The sequence below is a fragment of the Petromyzon marinus genome, chromosome 8, assembly GCF_048934315.1.
Source record: "Petromyzon marinus isolate PM22_M1 ecotype Great Lakes invasive population chromosome 8, UKy_Petmar_22M1.pri1.0, whole genome shotgun sequence".
Taxonomy (NCBI): Eukaryota; Metazoa; Chordata; class Hyperoartia; order Petromyzontiformes; family Petromyzontidae; genus Petromyzon; species Petromyzon marinus.
Window position 1 is genome coordinate 4,891,415 of NC_133674.1, and position 13,845 is coordinate 4,905,259.

Here is a 13,845-nt window from a genome sequence, read left to right on the forward strand (position 1 = left end):
CATTTTAGATTTTCAAGTTTACTTCACGTATAACGATAAAGAGTTAATGTCAATCAGATATGTAGTGTGGAAATGTTTGTATTTTCCTCATGTTTATTTCCCCATTTAGCATATATTGTGTGAGTATCACATGGATAACTCACACGTTTAAATTTGTAGTAATTTGATATATACCCGTGATACATGAATATAATATTTTAAAAAAATTATTAGTATGACATTTCTATTAGGTTTTAACACAGCAGAGAAATGACGTTGTTGTGCGTGCATTAATTTCCAATAATTTTTTTTTAAAGCCAGGTGCTAGCTCATTGAAATATAACTCACACGCAAAAGAGACAATTAATACAAAACGTAAAAAAGAAATTCAAATATTGTTTCAATCCGCTTCTTGGAAAAATGCTTAATTAGTCCCTGCAAGTGGTGAGCAATGAAGTGGGGAAGAGGAATGGATCGAAGCAGGAGGTGAGAATGCGGCACTCATCGACGTTGTCAGCGCTGAAATCCAATCGTTCCCATTCGCAAGTCTCCAGAGGCCCTCCCCACCGGTGCTGCACCACGAAGCCCCCCCCCCCCCCGCCGTTGCGATGCTGCCATGGGCCACTTATCCGGATGGAGAATACGAAGATACCGCAACGGGCATGGCATCAACGCATCTTGCGTGCCCATTAATCATTCGCGGCTGCTAAATTTACGAGAGAGCCACCACTTTCACGCAAGCCCGCATCCGGGCCGCTTAGGCGATGCGGAGAGGGGGCAATGGTGCTCGGTCAATCGCTCTTAAGTTGGCAATGGTGCAGCTCCCGTCTATCGTCGTCAGATCCCGGGCCCTCTGCGACTGATCTTATGTTCATCAGCACTGGGTGCAGGTGGCCACACCTGGTGTGGCTAATTAAAGAAACCACGACACAGATAGCATTATATATGCTTGGTTCTTTCGGTAAAGTCACGTTGAAGGGAAACAATAAAATAATAATAATATATGAAACAATACAATTCTCACGACGTTTCGACTGTAACGCAAACAGTCATCATCAGGTAAATCAAAACAGACAGCATTGTTTCTCCGAACAGTGAGACAGTGACCTCGATACAACTATTAACTCAGATTTAAACATCATACTGTAGAACCTTATTTCCCAAAGCCATAAATATATGCCACGTCGAGACCCTGGGTGTACGCGTGGATATGAGATCGAGCGTTGAATTGGACTGGTGAACGCGAGCGACGATAGATGGCTGACTCGGTGAGCTCTAGCGCACGCGCATGAGCGGGCGAGTTAGAATATCATTAGACGGCCGCACGAGAGCGGCCGGGTGAACGCATGAGTGGTTTATTTAATTTCAGTGCGCAGTCCTCTCTCCCAGTGCTGATATCATTGAACTGCGTGAATGAGCCTTCTTGAGAAACCTGTCTGTCTGGTCGTGTGTGTGTGTGTGGAGGGACGGCGCGGAAGGGTAGCTGTTAGCGTACTCCGATACGAACCCAGCAACCCGAGTTCAATTCCCACTCATGGCCAACACCAGTGACGATTCTCTGAACCGGTCTTGGACCTCCCCTAGGTCGACTCAGTCTCACCTGGTACGATGTTTCAACATCACCACGAGGGAGACAAAGGTCCCCGGGTGTGGTGCTGGCCACCTATCTCCTCGTGTGCCGTGCCGGCCTTCGTAGGTGCTCGCTAACGGCACTTGCCCCGACAGTCTACTACAGGCTACACGGGAAGGGGGGTGGGGGGATCCTTGTGCCCGTGTGTGCGTGGGCGCGTGCGCTCACGGTGCCGTTACTGCCGGCGTCGCGGTCCGTGGCGTGCAGCACGGTGAGCAGCGTGCCCGGGGCGGCGCTCTCCCGCACCTCCACCAACGTCGCGCTCCCCGCTTCGAACTCGGGGCTGTTGTCATTCTCGTCCGTCACATTCACGTACACCTAGTGGCGACACGCTCCTTCGAGTGACAACACGCACGTGCACGCGTGGCCCTCTCCACAATGCACTGCTGGGCGAGGCCCTCCCGACGTCCCGTGAGGGGTCACTTGACCATAATTCACCACGCTGGGCTGGCCAATGCGGTTTTGGTCAAGGCGGGACGCATAAACATTGAAGCGTGGTGCAGTGCAACAATGTATTTTGTTGCACTGCCCTCTGTCAACAACACACAATAACGATGATCCCAGATACGGTGTACTATTCTTTCCAGGGTATCCTACGTGATACCTTGAGGGTTATTTAGATGCCTATATAGAGGCCTATAGAGAGGCTCTCCAGAGATCCCTCGAGTGGAGGCCCTTCCACCAGCAGTGGCGTGAGCAAGCAAACGCAGGGCTGCACCTTTCCTGTCAAATTTCAGATCCTCTCTAGGACTCATCTTGCCCCTCCCATTGCCACTCATGAGTCTCCATCACAACACGTCCAGTATACAAAATGTAATTACTATGTCACTGGACCCACGTTTGTTTTCGTTTCTCTGTGCTCAGGTGACATTAACATTTAATTGGAACAAAGCTGCGATATTCCCATAATCACCACAGCAAACATAAGCACCAGGTTTATTGGTGAGCATGCATTAGCTCAGCACACTGCAAGCGCAAACGCACACACACACACACGTAAACGCACGTACTCGGACACATCCACTTACACACACACACACATGCACTCGCACACAAAGCACGCTTTTACCTTCTGCACATTTATCAGAAGTTCCATGTCATGTCGGGACATTCAGAGAACAAAGCATTAAAATTGGGAAAAAAAGCAATTGAACCCAAGGTGGCGGTTGTTCACCCACACTGCTGTGCCTCACATTTTCATTCGGCTCGTATCGTGGGCCTTGTTGTGCACAAATGGAACGCCGAGTGTAATATACGAGGGGTGGCCGTAGGTCGGGGGACACCGGAGGATCGCCGTTGCCACCGCCGTTCTCCCGGACGCCGGAGAGAGCTGCGGGGCGCGGAAATTGCCTCGTTTATTTTATCCCGCGACATCGCCTCCGTTGAGGGCCATCCGCGGGCTGCGGCGGCATTAATTCACGTGGCGAGAACGGAGAATCGCCGCTCATCGGCATCTGCCAGCTTCCCGAATTCGCCCATTCTTTATCTGTCACCCCCCCCCCCCCCCACCAACGTTTCAGCCCAACCGACTCCCGTCCGTAAACGCCTTCCACTGAGAATATATATTTTTTTATCGGAAACCGTTCGTTGTGTAACTTAAGAAATACATTTTTTTTTTTAATCAGAGCTGAACCCTCGGCGCTGCGGTCTGGGTAGACGACGAACGCTCGGCATTGTACGTGCGCCGAGCGAACCCGAGCGAAGTAACTCACTACGGCGATGGCCTCCCGGGGCCCGCCGTCCCGCGAGAGCACGGTGAGCATGTAGGAGTCCGTGGCCTCGCGGTCCAACGCCGCCTGGGTCGTGATCTCTCCCTGCAGGGCGGCAATTAATTCCGCGTTATCGCTGCAGCAAACGTACAAAAGATGCCCTCCCTGTATGTATATACATTTGTTGAACTTCTTTTCGCACCGTACGTAGCCAACCGTGCTAATTGGAGGTGTGGGGGGAAGGGGGACAACTAAACACAAAAAACTGTTCTAAAGAAATTAGTTTTCAAACCTAGTGATTTCTTAATATCGGAAGAGCGTTCCAGCGTTCCAGACGGCTACAGAAGCGCATCTGAAACGGCCTGTATAGGCTGCTGAGGCAAGTGCTGATAGTGAGCACCTATTAAGGGCAGAATGGCATATGAGGCAAATGGTGTGTCTAGAACCACGCCCGGCCAGCTTTTTCTCACCATGTTTTGACACTGCACTCGGGACTGGCTGAGTTGACTTAGGCGAGGACCGGTTCTGATATCGTTGGCCACTGTTATGAGCTGTGGTTGCGAATGCAACCCAGATGGCTGAGTTCGTAGTGCAGTGCACTCACCACGATTCCACCATGCCAAGCGTGCACGCATGCACACACACACACACAGCCACACTTCTGTATGAAGCCCAGCGTGAATTCGGATTTACGGTGCTTAAATGGGCACAGAGGTGTTGTAAACAAGGCAATTCCCATTCACGGAAATTGGCGAGGGACACCCAAGATTGTTAGGCTGCGCAAAGTGTTTTAGTCTTGTAAGTTTTTTACTCTGGATATAAATTTGCCATACACGAAAGAACCAAAGAGTAATTGCCATACATGCTACGGTAACAGTGGATCTTTAAAGCGCAGGGTGTGATGGCTTTTGGACCAGCGCATCCAAACTGCCTCAACAAATACGATTTGTTCGCAAGTGATGCCCGAGAACCCGCACTGCACAAATAGCCCCACACAATTAAACGACGCAGTCCGAAGCTGCGTAAAGGTAATGAGATCTCGGAGCAGGAGCCAGTTTATTGTAGACGCTCCAGCTTGAGCGTCATAAAACCAGCAGCATGCCACCACCACTAACAACGATATATTTTTTCAAGTTCATTTGTTCATTATGGCAATGCTGTCAAAACTAGAGCCCTTGACACGACACAGTCCCTTCATGGAAGGGTGTTCTGAAAGTGAGACACGGGACACACTGAATTGCTTTATGGGCAGTATTACATGCCTTCAAACCCTCAACAATTTCAACAATTATGTCCTTTACCCGCGCGACTGATTGAAGACGTGTGACCGCTAGATGCCTGTGTGTGAGGATCCTGAGCAATTCTCATCAAACAATGCTCGTTTTTTACACAGCCACAATGTTTATAATTTTCTGTGATATTTGCTGATTATTGCTATGATTTAGCCATAACCATGTTTTAATTATTTTTTTGCAAAAAACACAATTTCGGGAAAATGTTCAACACAAATTTTGCCTCTTAGAAGATTTTCTTCAACTAAATAACAATAAGTGTTCTCTTAGTTAGGAAAAAAACACAATTACCTCACAACATCAGCAATCAACTGTCCATCTGGTTGACTCTGATCTCTGTGTAAGTCAAAAGGCACGAAATCTGGGTTTCATTCTCGACTCTAACCTCTCCTTTTCTTTTCACATTTTCCTTTATGGCGGGAGAGCTGCATAACATCCTGCCGTAGCAGCTCTCCCGCTATATATTTTTCCTGCCTCAGCAGCTCTCCCACTATTCTTTTTTCACCTGATGATGATTGCTTGTGTTGCGATCGAAACGTCGTGATATTGTTATTATTTTTTTCTATCTACGTGGCTTTACCGAAATACCCAAAGAATATGAATTGATGCATTTGTAAGTTGCAGGCTCGCCTACTGCAATTCTCTGTTATTTGTTCTTCCTTCGTCTCTCACCCAACGTGTGAAGGACGTTCAAAACGCATCTGCAAGAGTACTCACTCGTAGCCATAAGCATCATATTACAGCCATTTTACCATCCCTCAACTGGGCACCGATTCAGTCCGGAATCACCTTCAAGGCTGCACTCACTCTTTAAAAAATTATTCCGGGCTAGCCGCTCTCTATCTTTCCCCTCTCATTTTAGTTTACTCTGCCCTCCCCGGTTTCTCCGTTTAACTTCTCTAGGTCTGCTCTCCACCCCAAAAATATAACTCAAAACCACTGGTGGACGAGCTTTCTCAAGCGCAGCCCCCACAGTCTGGAATACACTCCCATGCCACATGCGACACATCAACTCCATCACATTATTATTCAAATGCGAACTAAAGGCCTTTTTTTTATTAATCCGGGCATACGCTGATAAAAAAAGAAATCACATTTTGGACATTTGACCGATTGGTCTAAATTAGTCGTAACATTTTGGCACTCCACTCCACCGCCCCTCCTGTAAAGGTGTCCTGGCTTGAGTGACACAGTGGGATTGTGCTCTGAGATGTGTAGACCTAATGGACTCATTTCTCTGTGGTGATAACTTTCTTGTTGTTTGTGCCTTTTGTCTTCGTGCCATTTCTTAATTTTAAAATTTTCTCAGGGTTTTCATTTTGCTTGGTAGTTGCTATAAATAGGATTTGGCCCTTATATATATATAATTCATGTACAGCAGTTGTGGGATGAAATTACCATGAATGACATTATATAAAATGTAATAATTCTTATAAATTATTATTATAAGAATGATTTACTTGCCCATGATAAGTCATGGTGCATCTCAATACTATATCAGAAAGTTCCTACTCACCAAATGCTAAATTAACTTTTTTGGGCACAAGATTTGTTTTACTAATTCAAGATACAATGACTGTTAGTCAAGAATAATGACAGAGTGGCAGCCAAGGAATGGAACGTGTACCAGGATCGCGAGAGGTAGCGGCAGCTTTGGGGGGGCCTTCATTTGGGGTGCCACGGCCGCGAGATACTAACTCCCTCTCCTGGTATTCAGGAGGTTGTGGGTTCAATCCCGACGCTGATGCCTGTAAATTTTCATCTTCTCCCCGCGGCCGTGTGGAATTTTCTCCAGGTCCTCCGGTTTTTCCCTCCACATTGAAAAACATACGTTTATAGCATTTGGCTGCTATAAATGTCCAAGTGATTATCCAATTCGTTGAGCTATCATTTGTAACCTGGTCGTTTCTGAAAAGAGCTATTTTGCCCAGTGGGCCTTACCTGGTAAAATAAGAAAATGTTTAGTTGATAGTTTACTAGTTTAATTTAGCAGTAGATTGCCCCATGGCTAATGATTGGATTACAACTGACTTTTAAACCATATTCCCACCCCAAGTGTAGTTGCAATACAAATTGAACTGCCACAAAATAAGAAAAACTGTCGGTTTATTTCTGTGGGCAGGTTCTAATAGCGCCTGCTGCCTGCTGTGGCAGCAGTGGTGGTGGCAGTGGCAGTGGTGGCGGCGAGGGATGGCGAGGGGGCCTGTGCCACGGCGGTGGTGGCAGCGGCGTCTCACGGTGAGGTTGTTGAGGCGGAAGAGCGCGGCGGCCTTGGCGTCGGTGTCAGGGTCGAGGCGGTACGAGATCACGGCGAGGGCGTCGGCCGAGCGGGCGGCCACGCGCACCACGACGGTGCCAGGTACCGCGGCCTCGCTCAGCGCCGCTTGGTACGCGGCGAGCGAGAAGGACAGCTTCTCGTCGAGTTCGTTCTGCAGTGACACCCGCAGCTCGCACGACGCCGTGTGGAACGGGGGAGCCTGGTCGGTGGCCACCACCTGCGGAGGGAGAAAACAAACAAACCCGAGCGGCAGGGCGAGACGTCGACACTCCCTTCGAGCCCGCAGGAGCCGTCCGGCCAAGGGGTGTCAGCCAACACGAGGGGGCGGTGTGGCCAGCACCACAGCCAACTGCGTTAATCACCCCATTGCTCACGGAGGCTCGTGGCAGATTAAAAAAAAACACTCACCGCTGATGTTAGCCATGGCCAGCAATTGAACTCGGGGAATTGGGTTATGAGAGCGGTACGCTAACGCGACGCTACCGCTCCCCGTATCCGGCGCACGTTGTGAGAACCCATGGAGGTTGTCACTGCATGCAAAGTGGTGATGTCGCAAGAATCACATCTAACTACCTTAGCCGACTCCATGCTAACATTTACACTCTGCACTGGGTACTCATTTGAGGGTGAACTGACATAGGGAAGCTCTAGGACGGGTGCAGATACTACTTCCCACTGATAAAGTGCGGCTTAAAATTGTAATGCAAGTGTGCAAACCACTGCCCCACACGCTGAGACAACGATGTTTAGTTTGATTATAGTGACAAATTGGAAAACTACTCCATACAATGCAATATATACACAACTACTTTACAGCCTTTTGTCAATCCACAACTGGATGAAGGAAACCCCCATGCCGTGTAGGCCGTGAGGTTTATTTGCTAACGTGACTTTTGCAATGTTCACCATTACCCTGTTCCTTAGCAAGGGTTTGTACTCCCGCCCTGACTTAGAAGTCATAAGCCACCACTAATTTTTGCACACAAGCTGTTTCGCTGGGCATGGGTCCCAGAAAACGATCTGGCTATTCTGGTGGGTCACGATTTGGGAAGTTTTTGGAACCGCTGTTTCTAAACGACAGTCGGGCAAGCAGCTCGCAACTTGCTTGGGGGTTCACTCAGCCCATCATCCCTACATGTTCGGTTAAAATGAGTACCACTTTTTAGGGAAGTCAACAGTGGTTGTTCTATGTGTAGGAGCATGAAATTTTAACCATTGGCTCAGGGCTGTAAACAGGAGATGAGCACCAATGCCTCAATGCTCATATGAGCAGGAAATAGCTTTGACTTTGACTTGTGGACTAAAAGCAATCAAACAGGCCACGTGTGTGCACTCGCCGTAGCTGGCCCTGGGAAGGATAATCGGTTTAAGTACCACTCTGAGCTACATCGGGAGCTGCGATTGGTGCTTAGTGAGGAGTGCCGAGCTCTTCTGCAGGAACTCGGCCCTCCAGGGCGACAGTGGACCTTTAATAACCTGTTAGGCTCGCGCTAATCCCCCCAACAACGGCCTCGCACAGCTGTAAAGGAGCCGAATAGGGCAATAAAAGCAGTTCAAGTGTGCTGCACGGTAATCAAGGATAATAATTAAGGAACATTAGCGCAGGTAACGGTTTCGGCCACGTGCAGTGGCAGTTGTCCCGTCCACGCATATGAGGAGAGTGTGAGCGTTGCAATGCATCTCCTTAAGTTTGCCACGGGAGATTAGACCAAGCACAATGAGGCACTGGCCGCGGATGAGCGAGGGAAGGTGCCAGCTGAAGGCTCTTAATGCCGCGCACGGTATGGCGCGGCACGCGCATTGCGGCGGGCTAAGCCGTAGGATTTTGCCGTTGCTATGGAGGGATTGACGTGAATGCAATATCATTAAAAAAAAATGCACCGACGCCAAATAATGATCCGTACAATTTGGGCGGCAGAGTGGCATGCCGACAACATCGAGGTTCGATTGTTCCCGCGGTGGCGAGATGTTATCTCCCTCGCCTTGTATACGGGAGGACGTGGGTTCGATCCCTACCCTGACACCTGTATATTTGGAGTTTGCATATTCTACCCGTGGTCACGTGTATTTTTCTCCAGGTCCTCCGGTTTTTCCCTCCACATTTAGAATAATGTATTTAGAGTATTTGGCGAATATAAATTTCCACATGAAAAGCCACTTCGTTGAGGTATCATTTGTGGCCAGGTCGATTCTGAAAAATAGGTATATAGCTCAGTGGGCCTTACATGATAAAATAAAAAGTTTAGTTGAATCGTTTTAGTTTTAACTCGGGCACTTTCTGAGCCGAGTTTGAGTGTTCTGCCCCTGTTCTATATGGGTTTCTTTCGGGTTCTCTGGTTTCCTCCTATAACAAAAAAAATGTACAATGTAACTGGTATTGACCAACCATCTCAAAGCTGTGAATTTATAGGAAAATTACTTGATTGGGATCACACGAAGCAACATTACCCCCACTCACAAACTTGGCAGGACAAACTCCTGAAAAAAAGAGTCTTCGGACAGTGAGGCATTCCTGGGTAAACAATCACAGTAATAAAAGTCAAAAAAATGCATGGCTCTATTTTCAGTACCCAAAAAAATTAAATACTGCATTCAAATAAGAATTGGCCAAGCATATCAAAGTGTGCCGATTTAAAACCAGCCATCAGAAAATGTTTTTTAAAATATTTAATTCTCATCAGGCCTCATGGTGTTAGGTGCTTGTTAACTCTATGTGCTACGAAGAAGGGTATTGTCCGAAACGTCGGCTATTATATATATACATATTTTAATGCTACAGTGTTATTGACGAACATGTTGAGGTTGTATTGTTAATTGTGCGCCACTCCCAATGCAGCGTCATCAAAATAAGACCAAAGCAGAGGACTGTTTAAAAAAACTTCATCTCGCTGAGGCTTTCCTGGTTCAATTATGAATTACTATTATTATTAGGTTCTTCATCTTTCCCACCGACAAAAATGCGGGTCAGCAGTTTCAGGGCAGAATCGAGCGTGTGTAGCAGTTGGGGACGTGGCTCGTGTCTTCAGTTTTTGGCCGAGTGATTGAGGGATTTTGACCCAGATTCAGATGTCACGTTCCCTCTCCCACCTAAACACTGAGCACACAATGATGAGAATATGCGATTTTACCACCAACCCCGCACACCTCCGTCGCCGTTTCTCCACCTTCAGGGGTTTATAAGGCACAGAAGAGCATCTAAATAATCTAATGTAGCAACGAAACACAATCAGCATCTCAGGATGCTGTCACAGCTGTTTGTGTTAAAATGGGCTATCCCTCAACTGCGTTTTCTTGAAAACAATTGTTGCTGTGAACTCCATTTTCTAGGTTACATAGCCAATCTTATTCAATCTTGCTTGTTAACCCAGGTCACCCTTGCAAAAGAGGCAATGTTTCATTGTCTCGATGGGTTTATTTAATCTCCTGGTTAACTAAAGGAGACTACGGCTGGTGTAGCATTCGCAATATTTGTTTAATATCACACGTGCTTATAAAACACTTTACTTGTATACAGGATATACACACACACACACATTGATCCCGGTTTATCTTCATGGACTCTTGGGACAAATTCTGTAAGCACAAAGCACCTATTAAGGCTGGCAGGCAATGATGAATTGGTACGGCTAACACGTAGCCAAGCCACCTTCGTTTCCCCAGCACTAATATTGATACCACGCAACATTGTTAATGTATTCCGAGTTGGCCTGAATCAGTCCAGGTTGAGTTTCTCGTCGTGGATGAGATGGATTATCAGGAATCACACCCAGACTGCTGGGATCACAACAGAATTCACTCACCACTACGTAGTCACTCCCAGCATGATGGTACATTAACAACCGCCATTTGCCACTAAGTGGCGGTGACATCACCAGGGCGCTTGTCCAGGCTAAGTGCACTTTAAGACCACGTGAATCGTTGAACCCCCACTGGCAGGTCACGGGACAGACCCAGGTGCCATGGGTTGACTGACTGAGATGCTATGGGTTGACTGTCTGAGGTACATTAACACACACAGACACAGGTATACAGGGTTATCGTGGTAAATACCCTGCTGGGGCCAGGTGGATTATTATATAGCAGGATTGTGAGAGGTGGTGATAGCTTTGAGAGACTTTCATCAAGCAGCGGATTGACTATGGCTGATGTTGATGCCTCTGCATTTCATAATTCACATTCCCAGCTTATTTTGTATAGGTAACTTGTTTTGTCTGTTGTACAAATTGTAAAAACCAGCATGGCATTTTCATGCATGGTCGCGAATCACTTCTCACGGGGCGCGACTTGGTGCACGCACGGTGAAGAGTGAGAACCGACGTTACTTGACAAATCGGCGTGATGTCACAACACCGGCCAAGCGGTGTGCCGAGCGAACGCCGCGGCGTCGCACCATGAGCAGGTATTCAGGGCGCGTCTCATAGTCGATCGGCGCCACCGTCACGATGAGGCCCGTGCTCTCGTCGATGCCGAACGTGTCGTTTCCTCCGGACGCGATGGAGTAGCGCACGGTTCCCGCATCGCCTGCAGTGGTGACACGCGACCACAAGCCGGCTCTCAACGCGGTGCCCCCACTGCAGCAGCACTCAGAGCCCAGAGCCGAGGGCCAGGGGCTGCTCGTGGCTTCAGTGAGGGGAGGCCTCAGCCTTCTATTTCAAGGTTTTATTGCTTTCCTTAGGCGGAGTTTGACTTCTATATTTGGGGTGGGGGGGGGAGGCAGGGGTTCGCTTTGTCCCTCACATTAGGAATCGCGGGTGCATGTAATTATTATTATTTAAATCTTATTTGTAAACTACTGAAACTAAATTAATAAAGGTGTCTAGTTTGGGCAGGACGTTGCTCCCCCGTGCTCCCCCCTCAAACTCCGCCCATGTCGCTTTCCAGCTGAGGCAGAAGATGTTAATGCATTTATTCTGTCCGTCCACCCATCTATAACGAGGGGCACTGTAAGATTCGTCAAGATGGTTCAATGTGCAATAATTCAATATCTCCGATTGGCTATGTACGGTGTGAAATAAGTTCAGCATAATACAATATGAACAAAATGTTATTATAAAGTGATTTCGCTATTCGGAACCCATTGAAAACTGACCTAACTGATTAAATAGTTTCCCAAATCATGGAGGTACCAATTGCCACAGTTTTTGAAGTAGGCCATAAAATACTGGAATTGAACCCATGTCACCAGAATTAGAGTGCACTGAAGTATTTTTATATCATTGTTTTTGAGCACAGGCCCAAAGGCACAAATGCCAATTCAAACATCACACCATTGGCATACACAACACAAAGGCAAACATACCCTCTGTAGTCTTATATACTCAGGGCATGTGCTGTTAAAATGCACCTATTAAGTCCAGCATGGTGGAAGCACCATTGCTGGCCACTTTTATGTCCTCAGTGGTGAGGTGTACATTCTGAAGCAGGTTCCCCTTTAAGGGAGGTCCAGGACCAGTTCAGATATCTTTCACCGCTGATGTTATCTGTGGCAAGGAATCAAACTCAGGTCGCTGTGTTAATAGCACGGTGTACGAACCACTACAGCACCACTCTCCCATTATATATGCACACACACACACACACACGTGCACATCCCACACACCCAGGTCACGGTCCATTGCCTTGACGACGATAACCGAGGTGCCCACGCCGGCCGTCTCGCGTAGGCCCGTGCGGACGTACTGCTGCTGCGCGAACGTCGGCGCCTCGTCGTTCACATCCTCCACCACCACCGTCACCTAGCAACCGCACGGTGCACAGGCCCGCCAACTTCATTAGGCCGGCGGTGCTTCACAACCGCACGGTCGCAAGCGAGCACCCTCCCGGGGCTGCCAGCGCCGATGGCTAGCCGACTCCCTCCCTCGCTCGCCCCTGCGCACGCTTCCTCTTGGCAAGCAGCCACTCGCAGCGCTAACCTTGCCAGCAGCAAAGCACGTGGCATTTATCGCCACCAATAAACTTCACAACGGTAACTGTTGACTGCACTTACTCTTGCTGTTCAGTGGCTGTGCCGGCCAATGGGGAACTGGCATGCACTGAATAATAATTCTCAATGTAAAAAAAGTGAAGGAAATTAATTTAAAATGTCCTTGCATTTGTAGTTCCTGCCAATTTTATTTGATTTTCCCCTGCCAGATATATGCTGAGCTCCATTCTTGGCGTGCTGAGTAAAAATCCCAAAGTCTGTCAAGTGCTCAATCACAAGATCTACACTGTGATTATTCGCCTGTCCAGGAAAGTTCCACCATTGTCAAGACACATCAAGGGGGTATTCCTGTGTACATTTTGGCCAAATTATTTGTAGCGTATCATTGTGTGTGGAAGGAAGCCACTAGTGTCTGGGGAAAACCCACGTGTGGAAGGGGAGAATGCTCAACCTTCACCATGTCAGCCTGTCAGCAAGCCTTACTTCCCCTCCAGACACCTCATTAACCGCTGAGTTGGTCTCGACGTTTCACCCTTTCACTCGGTGTGACACGGTGTCACCGTATTCCCGTGCATGTGTGGCTCTTGCCACTTGCTCTGCAGGCCTCTCTAACCCTCGCATCTCAAAGCGCGACGGCTCAGCTCCGAGCACCCCCGCACATTCGCGCCGCGCGAGATGACGTGAACTCCGGCGGGGACCTCTCCCTGCGGCCTCCCAGCACTTCCACCTCCCCCCCCCCCCCCACCTCCCCCAGCGGCTCCTCACCCGGATGACGCTGCTGAGCCCCACGCTGTCATTGTTGAAGGCCTCCACCTGCAGCGCATGCAGGGCCACCGTCTCGCGATCCAGCGGCGTTGCGCCGCGGGAAATCAGTCCGCTGCTTACGTTCACCAAGAAGTTGCCGTCTTGGTTGCCTGCGGAGATGGAGTCGGTGGCGCGAAGACAGAGTCCAGTGCAGGGTTTTAATATGTATGTATATGCGGTTATTCCAATTGCGCTATATGTAACTGCGTGATAAGATGAAACAATGTCCA

At 48.4% G+C, this 13,845-nt stretch overlaps 1 protein-coding gene across 2 annotated transcripts in view; it reads right to left on the bottom strand.

Moving 5' to 3' along the window:
* The window catches only part of CDH23 (cadherin related 23), a 234,593-nt gene that overhangs the window by 62,505 nt on the left and 158,243 nt on the right, over positions 1 to 13,845 (bottom strand). For both annotated transcript variants that reach the window (XM_032949465.2, XM_032949466.2), the window contains exons 30-35: positions 13,577 to 13,725; positions 12,488 to 12,623; positions 11,279 to 11,409; positions 6,848 to 7,105; positions 3,322 to 3,423; positions 1,778 to 1,927 (exon numbers count right to left, since the gene is read on the bottom strand). In XM_032949465.2, the coding sequence (XP_032805356.2) occupies positions 1,778 to 1,927; positions 3,322 to 3,423; positions 6,848 to 7,105; positions 11,279 to 11,409; positions 12,488 to 12,623; positions 13,577 to 13,725 (926 nt within the window). The remainder of the gene's footprint in view (positions 1 to 1,777; positions 1,928 to 3,321; positions 3,424 to 6,847; positions 7,106 to 11,278; positions 11,410 to 12,487; positions 12,624 to 13,576; positions 13,726 to 13,845) is intronic.